At 50.3% G+C, this 12884-nt stretch overlaps 1 protein-coding gene across 1 annotated transcript; it reads right to left on the bottom strand.

Annotated features, from left to right (window-relative positions):
- Positions 1 to 9010: 9010 nt before the first annotated feature.
- LOC123060777 (cytochrome P450 71A1) lies at positions 9011 to 11062 on the bottom strand. The gene is made up of 2 exons (XM_044483610.1): positions 10049 to 11062; positions 9011 to 9945 (listed from the first exon to the last, which is right to left on the bottom strand). The coding sequence occupies exons 1-2, from the start codon at positions 11018 to 11020 to the stop codon at positions 9268 to 9270; spliced, it is 1650 nt and encodes a 549-aa protein (XP_044339545.1). The 5' UTR covers positions 11021 to 11062; the 3' UTR covers positions 9011 to 9267.
- Positions 11063 to 12884: the final 1822 nt, after the last annotated feature.

Raw genomic sequence — 12884 nt, 5'->3', positions numbered from 1 at the left:
TGCAACAGTGGGGCCCGCAGAGGCAGAAGAACGGGGCGCTGACAGGCGTGAGCTCTTTGACCAGGAGGATGCACTGGTGGCTTGCAGTGGGGATGGTGTGGCGGGCGTCGGTGTGTATAGGCCGCATTCGCCACGCAAAAGCCCAGGAAGAAGGATGGGAGAGCCGGATGTTGGAGATGGTCAAGTTGGGCCGTCTTTTGCGGCCCAGGCCTTGTCGACCACTGATGGAGCTGGGGCTGACAAGGCTGGGACTGGAACACAGATTGAGGACCGACCTGACCCGCTGAGCCGCTTTCTCATTAGCTGTGTCTCCCCTCTCCCACACCTCTCCTTCCCACCCCGATGGCCGGCGGCGACTTGGGGCCTGGCCTGGCGGGGCTCGCCGCGAAGCGAAGCAGCGGCAGGCTGGCATCCAAGCCAACGGCGAGGTTGTCGGCTATGGACAAGGTGCAGTTCGTCCTCCTCAAGAAGAGTGGCGTATGGGATGGAGAGGGGCTGCCTGCAACCCCGGCGCCGGCAGATCTAGAAAGGTATAGGGAGATGTTCAAGAAGCCGCTCCCTGGCAGCTTCATCGCAGCGGTGGAGGCCATGCTTGAGGCAACGGGGCCAGAAAAGCAGAGGAAAGGGGGCAAGAAGGGACTGGCGCAGGGTGTGCCGGTCTGATTGGTGCGTTGTTTGCAGCAAAATCGGTCAAGTGGTGTTCCTCCTAGTTTGCCAATGTTAGTGTTTTTCCTTCCCTCGCCTGTTAGTGCTGGCTGTGTGAGTTGTATTGTGGTTGTGGTGTGGTGGTGCTGCTCAGCTGTAATCCCCTTTGGGAGGAGTGGTAGAAGTCTAAATGTTCTGTTGGAATATGATGGTTGCCATGAAAGGAAGCTGCTTGAGAGGAGTCAAACTGTTTTATGGATCTCTCCATATTGAGCTGGAATGTGAGGGGTTTAAACAATCCCGCGAAGAGAAGGGCTGTGCAGATTTTTGTGTCTGACCTCAAATGCAACATAGTATGTTTGCAAGAAACGAAGCTCAACGATCCTTCAAATGGGCTGGTTGTGGAGGCACTAGGACCGAGATTCAAGGATAATTTCATCTCCCTCCGTGCGAACGGCCCTAGGAGAGGTGTGCTCATTGCTTGCAATGAGGATTTCGAGATAAAAAATGATCCATCTGCGGCTGGGGAGTTTTCAGTCTCGGGGATGATCAGGTGCAGAGCCAATGGGGAGAGCTGGTCCATCTCCGGCGTTTACGGACCGCAATTGGAAGAGGAGAAGATCCAGTTCATTGATGAACTGCGAAGGATCAAGATGCAAATGCTGCCGCGGTGGTTGATCCTCGGTGATTTTAATATGATCAGTAGGGCAAGTGATAAGAGCAATAACAATTTAAATCTGAGAATGATGGGGCGGTTTCGGGCTGCCATTGAGGAGATGGAGCTGATTGATTTCCCGTTGCTGGGAAGGAGATTCACATGGTCAAATGAACGGGAGAATGTTACTCACTCGAAGATTGATAGAATCATGGTGACAAATGACTAGGAGGCCAGCTTCCCTCAGTATCAACTATCGGCAGCCTCCACTAATATTTCTGATCACTGTCCCATTGTGCTAAAGAAGATGGAGTGCTCGCATTATAAGGCCTTCCGCTTTGAGAACCATTGGCGTAAGTGTTCTGATTTTCAGGGAGTGGTTCAGATGGCATGGAACAGAGAGGTGAAATCTACTGATCCTATTCGGGTTTTGCACACCAAGCTTTCCAGAACCGCGCAGGCTCTGCGTCTTTGGAACAAGAAAAAGGTACGATGGGCTAGTTTCATGTCGAGCCTGGCGAGTGAGGTGATCTTCAGGCTTGATTTGGCGCAAGAGGAGAGGGATCTATCCGCTGAGGAGAGGAGGCTGCGTGCTATGCTGAAAGCCAAGTTGTTGGGCCTGGCGGCTATTGACAGAGCTAAATGGAGGCAGAAATCGAGGCTAACTGATATAAGAGAAGGAGATGCCAACACTAGGTTCTTTCAAATCAGAGCTAGTGGAAGGCGCCGCAAGAATCACATACCAAGTTTGAACGGAAGGAGTGGAAGAGTGACTGATCATGAGGGGAAGGCTCAGATCCTATTCGATAGATTCAAAAGCATTATGGGCACACCGTTCTCGAGGACCACAAAAATGAATTGGGAGGCCATGGGATTGCCAAGGCGAGATCTGCAGCACTTAGACAACCCCTTCACCGAGCATGAGCTGCACGCGGCCGTAACTGAGATGCACGGTGAGAAAGCACCTGGGCCGGATGGGTTCACGGGGATGTTTTTCAAGCATTGTTGGCAACTGATTAAAGAGGACCTCCTTGCTGCGGTGAATTGTGTTCACTCGCTCCATGGACACAACTGGAAGCTGCTAAATACCGCAAATATTGTGCTGCTGCCCAAGAAGGACGATGCTCAGGAGGCAAGTGACTTTAGGCCGGTGAGTCTAATGCACAGTGTTCCAAAAATTGTCAGCAAGATGTTGGCTTCCCGCTGATTCCTGAGATCAAGGGGCTTGTCACAAATAATCAGAGTGCCTTCATAAGAGGAAGGGCTATTCAAGACAACTTCCTGTACGTCAAGAACGTGATCAAGGCTGCTCATTCCACAAAGTCGCCCTTGATATTCCTGAAGCTTGACATCGCCAAGGCTTTTGATTCGGTAAGCTGGGCATACCTGATGGAGGTCCTGGAGGCGATGGGGTTTGGTCAGAGATGGCGCGATATGATTTCACTGATTTTGTCCTCCACATCATCAAGGGTGCTTTTAAACGGAATACCTGGCTCACCTTTTGTTCACTTGCGAGGGCTTCGGCAGGGAGACCCTTTGTCCCCGCTGCTTTTCATCATTGCCATGGAACCATTGCAGCGGCTCCTATCGATGGCTGCAGAGCGAGACATTCTATCCCCACTGAGATCTCAGATTACCCGCTTCCGCTCCAGCTTCTATGCTGACGACGCGGCTCTGTTCATCAACCCCACCATGGATGATTTTCTTGCAGTTCAGGCCATTCTCAAGATCTTTGGTAATGCTTCTGGTCTGTCCACTAATATCAGCAAAACGGTGGCGTATCCCATTGCCTGTGATGAAATTGAGCTGGACCCCATGCTGGCTGTGTTTGGTGGGATTCAAGGGGCTCTCCCATGTAAATATTTGGGATTGCCTCTAGGTGTCAGGAAGCCCAGGAGGGCCGAGGTGCAGCCGGTTCTGGACAAGATGGCGGGAAAGCTATCGCCTAGGAAGGGTAGATTGCTAAACAGGATGGGGAGACTGGTTTACATCAACTCGGTGGTCACCAGCACGGCCATTTACTTCTTAACAGCCTTCCAACCGGATAAATGGTTCATTAGAAAGGTGGACAAACTCAGGACAAATTTCCTATGGGAAATTGAAGAAAGAGCGGCTGGAGGCAAGTGTCTTGTAAACTGGAAGCGGGCCTGCTCCCCCAAGATTGTTGGTGGGTTAGGTATCAAGAACATCGAGTGTTTCAGTCGGGCCTTGCGCTTGAGATGGGAATGGTTCAGATGGGATGACGTCGATCGACCGTGGAAAGGATCTCCTACTCCGTGCGACGCCATTGATAGACAGTTGTTCTCGAGCTGCTCCTCTATTCAGTTGGGTGATGGTCAGCTTGCGCTGTTCTGGATGGATAGATGGATGCATGGGGAGGCCCCTTATGTGATTGCACCGAAGATCTTCAAGCTGGCGCGTTTTAAAAGAATTACTGTCAAAGAGGCTTTGACAAACGGCCGGTGGATGCAAGGTTTACAAAGAATGAACAACGAGGAGCAGCTAGCACAATTTGTCAGAATTTGGGAGGAGGTTCAGCAGGTGAGCCTTTCGGAGGCAAAGGATGTGATCAGGTGGTCACTCACGGCAAACGGCTCCTACTCTGCATGCTCTGCCTATGCCATCCAGTTTGCGGCCGGGATCGAGCAGCTGGATCTGGAGAGAATATGGAGATGCAAGATGGAGGGGAAGGTCAAATTCTACCTTCGGCTACTCCTGCAGAACAGAAATTGGACGGCGGATAGACTACTAGCGCGGAATTGGCCACATAATGATCGATGCAAGTTGTGTGATTAAGAGGCTGAATCTACAATGCATTTGACGCGGGGGTGTTCTTTTGCAAAGGAAATATGGTTCCACTTCCACGGATCTAACAGTAGGGTGTGGCGTATTGCGTCTTCGGCTAGCTCGATTATAGACTGGTGGAGAAGGCTATGCTCCGCACGCGGTCCGAAGAACAAGGTACAGGAGGATATCACGTTGGCGGCCTACATCGCCTGGCACCTGTGGAAGGAACGCAACAAGAGGATCTTTCAGCAGAAGGAATTGACTGTGTTCATGTTGGCTGATTTAATCAGCGATGATGTAAAATTATACGTTGAGGCAACTGGTCAGGATCAGGTTATTGCATAAAATCTGCCCTGTGAGAAACATTGTGTGTTCTTGAGCAGTCCCTATCCTATCCGGGGACATGTCCCAGAAGGATGTTGTACTGCTTGATTTTTCCTCTCTTCCATTACAATGCAAAAGCAGAGCTCCTGCTATTCCCGTCAAAAGATCCTCCCAAAGCCAAAAATCACATGGTCCGTGGTTCTGCACGTCCCAAACGAAAATGACATGTGCATGTTAAATCAACAAGCTAGTTACTTACTGATTGACTCGGGCACTTGTAGAAATGGATGCCAGGGAGCACAAAGTTGTACAGGTGCGTGCTCTTCTATATAGCTGGTAAAAAGAAATTACGTCCTACACTATCGCAATGGCACACAACAATGGTATCTGCGTTCATACTGCCAGAATCACGAAGGCCCACGCCTGGGGCAACTGTCGGCTCCATACTGACATTTGCAGCATGCACTTGCTTTTGTGTCAGGTTATACTGCCTATAATACATACTCCCTCCATTCCAAAATATAGCGCGTCCTCGATTTCCGTGTTTCAACTTTGACCATTAATTTAATCAACAAGACCGACTGCGGCAGGCGAAAAAATTATACCAATGAATTCGTATTCAAAAAAAGTTTTTAATTATATAATTTTTGATCCCGCCGCAGTCGGTCTCGTAGGTTAAATTTATGGTCAAAGTTGAACCTCGAAAAGCGTGGGCGCGCTATATTTTGAAACGGAGGGAGTATATATATACGCTACAAAACGATGTCTGACACCCATATACCCTAGCAGCCTACTCTGATCCGAATCACGAAGGCCTGCGCGCCGTCGATGGCGTGGGATCAGATGCCGCTGCGTCCAGTGCTGCACTTCCCACTACATATGGATGTATAACGATATGTTTTAGAGTGTAGAATCACTTATTTTACTTTGTATGTAGTTCATGTTCGAACCAAGGTATTTAGGAACAGAAGGAGTAGAACCAAGGTATTTAGACGCTCTGTGAGGGCTATCAAATTTCTTAGATGTATGTCCTTTTAACCTTTTATTTTCCATGTTGCATATGAATTATGATACTATTTCCAAGAAAAAAATTGTAGTACTATATTTAATTCATATAGTTGTATATGTATTTCATTTTGCAGAATGTGTCACTAATAGATATGAATATTGTTAATTCATGTCGAGTTATCTTTTTACATCATATTTTGTATTCCCGTGACAATGCACAGGCATTCAACTAGTTATATATGGATGTTTCATTAGATGGTCACTGTGGCATTTGGCACTTGCACCACCCTGACGCTGACGCTGACAATGACGGTACAAGCGCGTCGGTCCAAACAAAGGCCTTTTTTTTTTCCTTACGAAGATATATCTCCAAACTTCGATTTGCCCGTTGGTCATTGGATTGCGAATGATAGGTTATGTTCAGTGTGCATCAGTTTTAACAAATCCAGTGAAAATATGCCAGTGAATCCGGTAAAAAAATGATGCTATCCCATGTAGCTTCACCACCATCTTGCCATCATCTAAAACTCTAAGCTCCCTCGATGGGAGCTCTCATGGTGAATCGTGGGTGTGGAGAGTGTATAGGACCCTGTTTACAGTGGGTTATAGTTTTGTGTGGGCAGCTGGGTTTCTTGTGCGTCCATTTTGCTTTCGTACGTCTCCTTCATGTAGCGTGGAAGATTGTTGATGGCCGGGGTTAATCAGATTAGCTAGGCGCTGCATGCCTTCGTGGGCCGCTGAGTTTGCTCTGTTGTGCCTCCAGGAGAGGTCGGCTGTAGCGGCATGTCGGGATGACGGGTTGAATTGACAATGTTATAAATTAAATTGCTAAGAGTGCTATGAAGATATTTTAAGCCTATGGGCTTTATTTCAAATTAGTAAATGTTTTTAAAACTATGAATACTCTCTAAATTCCCACGCATTTAAAAAAATCATGGTTCTTTAATTTACAACATTTTTTAAAATCCAAGATTTTTTTAAATATGCGAACATCTTTTTATTTGACAAAAAATAGCCGGCTTTTATAAGATAACAGTGGAGTGAGAGCAAACACAATCTCTACTCCTAATGGAGCAGTTGGTAGTCTCGCTTTCAGGTTTTTTTTCGTCCCACCACTTTCGTCCGGGTTTTTTCGTAGGTTAACCATCATAGATTTTTTTCGTCGCCTCCCCCACTTCATCGGTTTATTTTCACTTCACCCTCTCACACAACGAAAAAAACTGAACGGATCAGAACTTTCCATACGGACGTAAATTATTTAGTAATGTCTTTATGTAAAAGAATCAATCACAATCAATTTTTAAAGATCAAATCTAAATTAATTAATCTTCATAACGTTTATTTTCTTCCGAATCACGTCCATAACTTTCCTTTCTTGTTTGGGCAGAAACTGTTTGGTAGCAGAGATTAGGAAGCTTCCTATGAGTGTAGTAATAGGAAGTATTCTTTTTCTTGATGATTCGTTTCCATGCATGATGATAGTAAATTAGGCCAACATTCACCACTATTTATCAACGTCATCAATCGTATCCATTCCTACCAGTTTTAAGGGAATCTGCTCGCTATGTCTTTTTTAAGGGGATCCGCTCGCTAAGTCGTCGTCGCACGTTATTTTCACAAGCAATTTCCCTAAAAAAGGCGTGGGTATTGGTAGTTGAACGCCCGCTAGGTTTTCCGCCTGTCCCATCCTCGCGTTGTGCCGCCGCCACCCGCCGAATTTCCAGCCGCCCGAGCCCGTTAACTTCGCCAGCCATCGGGTCGACTGCCCCCGCTCCAAACCCCCATCCCCGAGCACTAGCTATCGCCGCGTTGCCGCCCCAAGCTCCACGCCACCGGTAACGAATCAAGCGCCGTCCCGACACCGCCGTCGCCGGCCCAGCACCTCCAGCCTTGCATGGACAGCTTCAATGTACAGTCTCCCTTGCTGCCTCACCTTCTGCCAGCGCATGCAGCGGCGGGGTTGGACGCGTGCGTGCTTGCTAGCTTGCTCTCCGTGCGTACGTACTTGCTCTGCGTGCGTCGCACCGGCCAATGCGCATAATGCGTGTGTGCCTGCTTTTCTGTATGTGTATGGCAGCGTGATGCGTGTGTGCGTTGCTGTGTGTGTATGATATAGATGGCCCGAGTGTGTGCATGTTGTGCTCTGCTCTCTGCTGATCTATGTGTTGGTGCTTCTGCTATATGCTCATGTCATACAAATGAAATTTCTGTTAATCTTCTGACACGTTGAGTTGGTTCTCTCTGTCTTCTGAGAGGGTGAATGCAAAGCAGTCTATTAAGTCAGGCACTATTGCTGAGCTAAATTGACAAAAAAATATTGGTAGCCATAGTTGTAGTTTAAGTAGTAGCGAGTTGTCTGATATGTATAAAGAACCCGTTGCAATTGAGTCCATTGCTAAATTGACAAAAAAGGCCGCCAGTATCACTTGATATATATGAGAATATTAAATGTATTATTAACATGATTAATATTAAACTCTTAAAGTTAATGTGACCCCGTTGCAACGCACGCACGTTCTTCTAATATTACTAAGCATGCGAGTGGAGTAGAGAGCTGAGCTGGGCTAGCGTGAGATTTGTGGGCCAACCCATGTGAACTTTATATCAGCAATTCTACCGTTTCACCTTGAAATATGAGTTCAGCTCCCAAGGGGCTAACACAATGGCCACCGTCTTACATCATGGTCAAAATATGTAAAGACACCACACCCATTCATCCAACAACTTCATTTTTCTCTCAACACAAATATTGTCTTTATGGGCACTCTAGCACGATATGTGAATGCAAAAAAACACCATCGTAATATAATTAAAAATCAGGTGCACACGGGTAAAATCAAAACAAAATAATCAACCACAGCAACTTGCTAGAGAGAAATATTCCACGAGTGAAAGTGGCGCGGCAAAGCGCACGTTAGCCTCTAGTGCATATCTGAAATTGGAAGAGCTTGGAGCTTAACAAGCTGGAGACGTGTGCTCATGTTTCACAAGATGACAAGTCTCGTATTGGCACAATATTCTTCACATCAAGCTTGTCATAGGGCTAGTAAAAGGATCGCTGAGGCATTCATAAAAAAAATGAGACCAACCCAAAAGCTAATCCTCGTTTGCTTTTCTTTATAGAAGAAACTTCGTGAGCATCGCGCGTCCATGCCGGGACTCAGAGCGTGTTTGTTTTCAGGGACTTGTTGGTTTAGGGACTTAAAAAAGTCCCTATAAGTCCCATCTAAACCGAACAGGAGGGACTTATAGAGACTTAAAGTGGGCATTTGAGACTTATGAAATAGGACTCTCAAGGAGGGACTTATACGGACTTATAATTATAGTATGGTCTTTTAATCCTTGTTAAGTCCCAGGAACCAAACAGTTAGAGACTTTTTAAAGACTTGGGACTTATAAGTTGGGACTAAAAAAAGTCCTAGGACTTACCAAACAGGGCCTCAAGCTCGGGTGAGCTGACAGCAACCTCAGCTGCTCAGCCAACAGGTCGACGCTCCATCCTCACTTGAGGCATTCATAAGTTGCATGAATTGCGGAGTACAAATTATATAATAGCAATTTGGTGCACGAGCGATGCTATGCACACGATGGTGTCCGAACGATTTGTGAGCGATCATATATATCAGTCCGTCCATGTACATGAATGAAGTGCATTCGACGGCTGGATTCGGCGTTGTTCCACTGTCGTGCATGGCGTGTCGTCCGCAACACTGGGCACTTTCGTTTGGTGCACAGTCTAGTGTTCTGTGCCACCTAGACTCGACCGCAACACTGGGCACAAATCTTTAATCTGTAAGCACCAATAGACGATGGATACATGCACAATATATCTCGTGCATGATAGAAAATCATTTCTGTTTCTTCAAGCAATCCCAAAGTCGTGTCCACAGTGGCAGGTGCAGCTCAAGGAGACCACGGGTCCACGGCTTAGCAACCAGATGCAGCGTGGCCTTGAGCCGGACGGACAACCCATACAGCTCGCTCATGTCCAGCTTCGCCCCGGCCGCCGCCGCCGGCAGCTCCCAGTCGAAATGGTACAGCAGGCTGGCGAGCGCCAGGTCGATCGACGGCACGGCGAAGCCGACGCCGGGGCAGCCCCTCCTTCCGGCGCCGAAGGGCACGAACCTGAAGTCCTGCCCCAGGACGTACTCCGCCGGGCCATCCGCGAACCTCGCCGGGACGAACTCCTCGGCGCGCTCCCACGTCGCCGGGTCGCGGCCGATGGCCCACGCGTTGATCACCACGCGCGTCCGCGCCGGGACGCGGTAGCCCAGCAGCTCCGTGTCCTCCAGCGTCTCCCGGGGCAGGAGGAGCGGCAGGGGCGCGTGCAGCCGGAGCGTCTCCCTGATCACGGCCCTCAGGTAGCTCATCTTCTCGAGGTGGTCCTCGGTGACGTGGCCGGCGCCATTGACGGCCGCGCAAACCTCGTCCTGGAGCTTGTGCATCTCGGATGGGTTGTTGATGAGCTCCGCCACGGCCCATGTCAGAGTCGTGTAGGTCGTGTCGGTGGCCGCGGCGAACATGTCCTGTTTCATCAACCGTGTAGAAAGGCATAGGGTTACATTTCATTTCATTGATTTGATGATGGTGATGGTGAAGCTAAATAGTTGTAGCGCCAACGTTGCGTACCAGGATAATGGCCTTGATGCCGACCGTGTCGAACCGGACACCCCCGGAGTCTTCTCCATCGTCCTCGCTGACGTCCAGCAGCACGTCCACGAAGTCCCGGTGATCGTCCTCCCCGTCGCCAACGAGCCGCCGTCCTCTGCCGAGACGCCGCTGGCGGTGGTCGGAGATGACCCGCTCGAGGAGCCCGTCCATCACCTTGCGCGCCCGTGCCACCTTGGCGTCCAGCCCCATGAGCGTATCCACCCACGCCAGCCACGGGACGAACTCCCCCACCGTGGCCGAGCCCAGCAGCTCCTCGAACTCGGCGAACACCTCCGTCAGGTCGTCGTCGATCCCGTACCCGCCATCGTCGCCGAACGCGGCCCGCGAGATGACGGCGCTGGTGTAGGATATGAGCTCGTCGGTCAGGTTCACGACGTTATCCTCGGGCCGCGAGCAGCAGGCGGCAGCGCGCTGGACGCGGTCGACCAGGGCGCCGGCCTCCTGCTCCCGGACGCGGCGGAAGGAGGCCACGCGGCGGGCGCTGAGGAGGTGGAGCACGCACACGCGGCGCGCCTGCCGCCAGTACTGCCCGTAGGGGGCGAAGGCCATGTCGCGGCCGTACAGGAGGCGCTCCGCCATGCGCACCGCGGGGCGGCTGGCGAAGGCCAGGTCGTGGGTCTTCATGACCTCCAGCGCCGCGTCCGCCGAGGAGGCCACGACGGTGGGCACGCCGCCGAGGCGCAGGAGCATGACGGGGCCGTGCGCCTCGGCCAGGGACCGGAGCTTCCGGTGCGGCAGGGAACCGAGAAGAGGGAGGTGGCCAAGGACGGGAATGCCCCATGGCGACGGAGGCAGGCGCGCGCCGCCATTGCTGCGGGATGGACCAGGCTTCTCGGTGAGGAAGAGGAGGAAAGAGACGAAGATCGGCACGAGCAGGGTGAGGAGGAGCAGGGGTGAATGCAACAATGCAAAAGGCGACGAGGCGTCCATGTATATGTCGCACTGCGACGCGGGTACAGTGCACTCTGCTCATGTTTATATTAGTTGATGTGCGTGTCTTTCTTTCTTCCCTTGCCACGTCTTGTGTGTGTTCTTTCGCATCTTTTCAACTTAGGTGATGTGCATGTGTTCTAATTGGATGTGCAATCACAGTAGGGTTCATTCTTCGGTGGCCGTCCATTTGTGCGTGTCCACTGAGTTCACTCTAACCTTATCGCTTCAGACGATCCATCCCTTTCATAATTTCTATCCAAAATACAGAAAATGAAGAAAGAAGTCCACATCACCCCCTGTGGTTTCAGAAACCGGCTAACCCACCCCCCAACTCTGAAACCAGTTAACTAATCCCCTGAGATATCTAATACCAGCCAAGGCACCCCCTAATCCCAATTAAAGTGGTATCTGCCGATGGTTTTGCTTGCGTGGCTGTACAGGATGGCCACGTCGGCTTGGTAGGGTGGGTCTGAGACTTAACTGCTCCTCCGGTTTGTTTGGGCATCGTCTCCCTTATTTCCTTTCGACGAGACGGCGGCGGGGCAAGACGGGATGATCGCCGCTTGAAGGTAGCAGCGCGACGACTCCAGGAGTCCAGGTTAGGCGCTCATCTCTTTCATGCCCAGCACACACGTATTTCTCTGTGTTGACTACACATTGAAACTTGCACACATGCAAGGCTGCAACGACCCTTTCTGAATTTAGATGTCAGACGCCAACTATATAGTCCTCGATCAGTCCGGTGATTAGTACTAACGCACCATAGTTTCACCCGAGTAGTGTTTGCTGAGTTAATGTATGTACACCAAAATTATCTCTATGCACTTGAACAGTCTAGGTTCTGAAGATTTTAAAGGACTTTTTTCAAATTCAGAAAATACGATTTGGGTCCCTTCAGACCACTGCCATTTTACTAGTTTTGTTATTTTTTCTCTATGAGTAATCTCGACCGACGTCTTAGTATTTTCTCAATGGTACTTGTGTGATCACAATTAAACAACTAGTCGGCCGTCGAGCTACAGTACACATTGAAATAGCTACTCTGCAATCAGCAGTTTTCTTTCAGAAACCTGCTGGACTTAACAGTCCATAACCCAGGTTGATGCCTGTCTGCATGTACTTTAGAAGTAATCAACTTTTGCAAAATGCCTTGTGTATTCCAGGATGCATGCATACCTTTAGCATGAGCATGACAGGGGCATCATAAATTTTGAAATACACTAAACTCATATAAACTCTGGTACGTATGTGTCGGAGTAAATAGCCATGGGTAGCCTAGCCGGCTCCCCTTGGCCCTTCTGAAAAAAGTTACGAGCCCGCCCGGCTCTCAAGAATCAAAGACATGGGTCCGCCTTCCCCTCGCTGGCTGCCACCCAGGCCGGTTCATGAGAAGGCCGACTCCAAGAAACCGGCCATGAGAAGGCCGACTCCAAAAAGCCGGCTCCCCATAAAGCGGTCCAGACCGTACTCACAAAAGTTTGCACCCACCTAATGGCGGTGCGAAGGGGCGTGGCTACAGAAGAGCCTGCCACCCCCGAATCCCGGAGCACGCCTGGAACAGTGCGCCGTACGGGGTAGGCATGACCCGTCCGGCGCAGCACTGTTGCCATGTTGACCCTGGCATCACCCACGACGGGCTGCCAGCATGGCCCACAGGCGGTGGGCCCCTTTGAGCAGAGAGACGCACGAAGGCGGCCACGCCTCCAACCAGTCGGCCCAAGACAGAGCCGGCTCCCCGCAGCCGGCTTGCCGCCTCCCTCGAAGAAGACGCCCCATTAAGGAGACAAGACGCGGTAAGGCTACAGCGATCGCCTGACAGGCGGCGGTACTGTAGCCACGCTTACCACGATGAAGCTCACGT

This window comes from Triticum aestivum, chromosome 3A (genome assembly GCF_018294505.1).
Source record: "Triticum aestivum cultivar Chinese Spring chromosome 3A, IWGSC CS RefSeq v2.1, whole genome shotgun sequence".
NCBI classification, from domain to species: domain Eukaryota; kingdom Viridiplantae; phylum Streptophyta; class Magnoliopsida; order Poales; family Poaceae; genus Triticum; species Triticum aestivum.
This window is presented reverse-complemented; position numbering and strand designations above follow the sequence as displayed.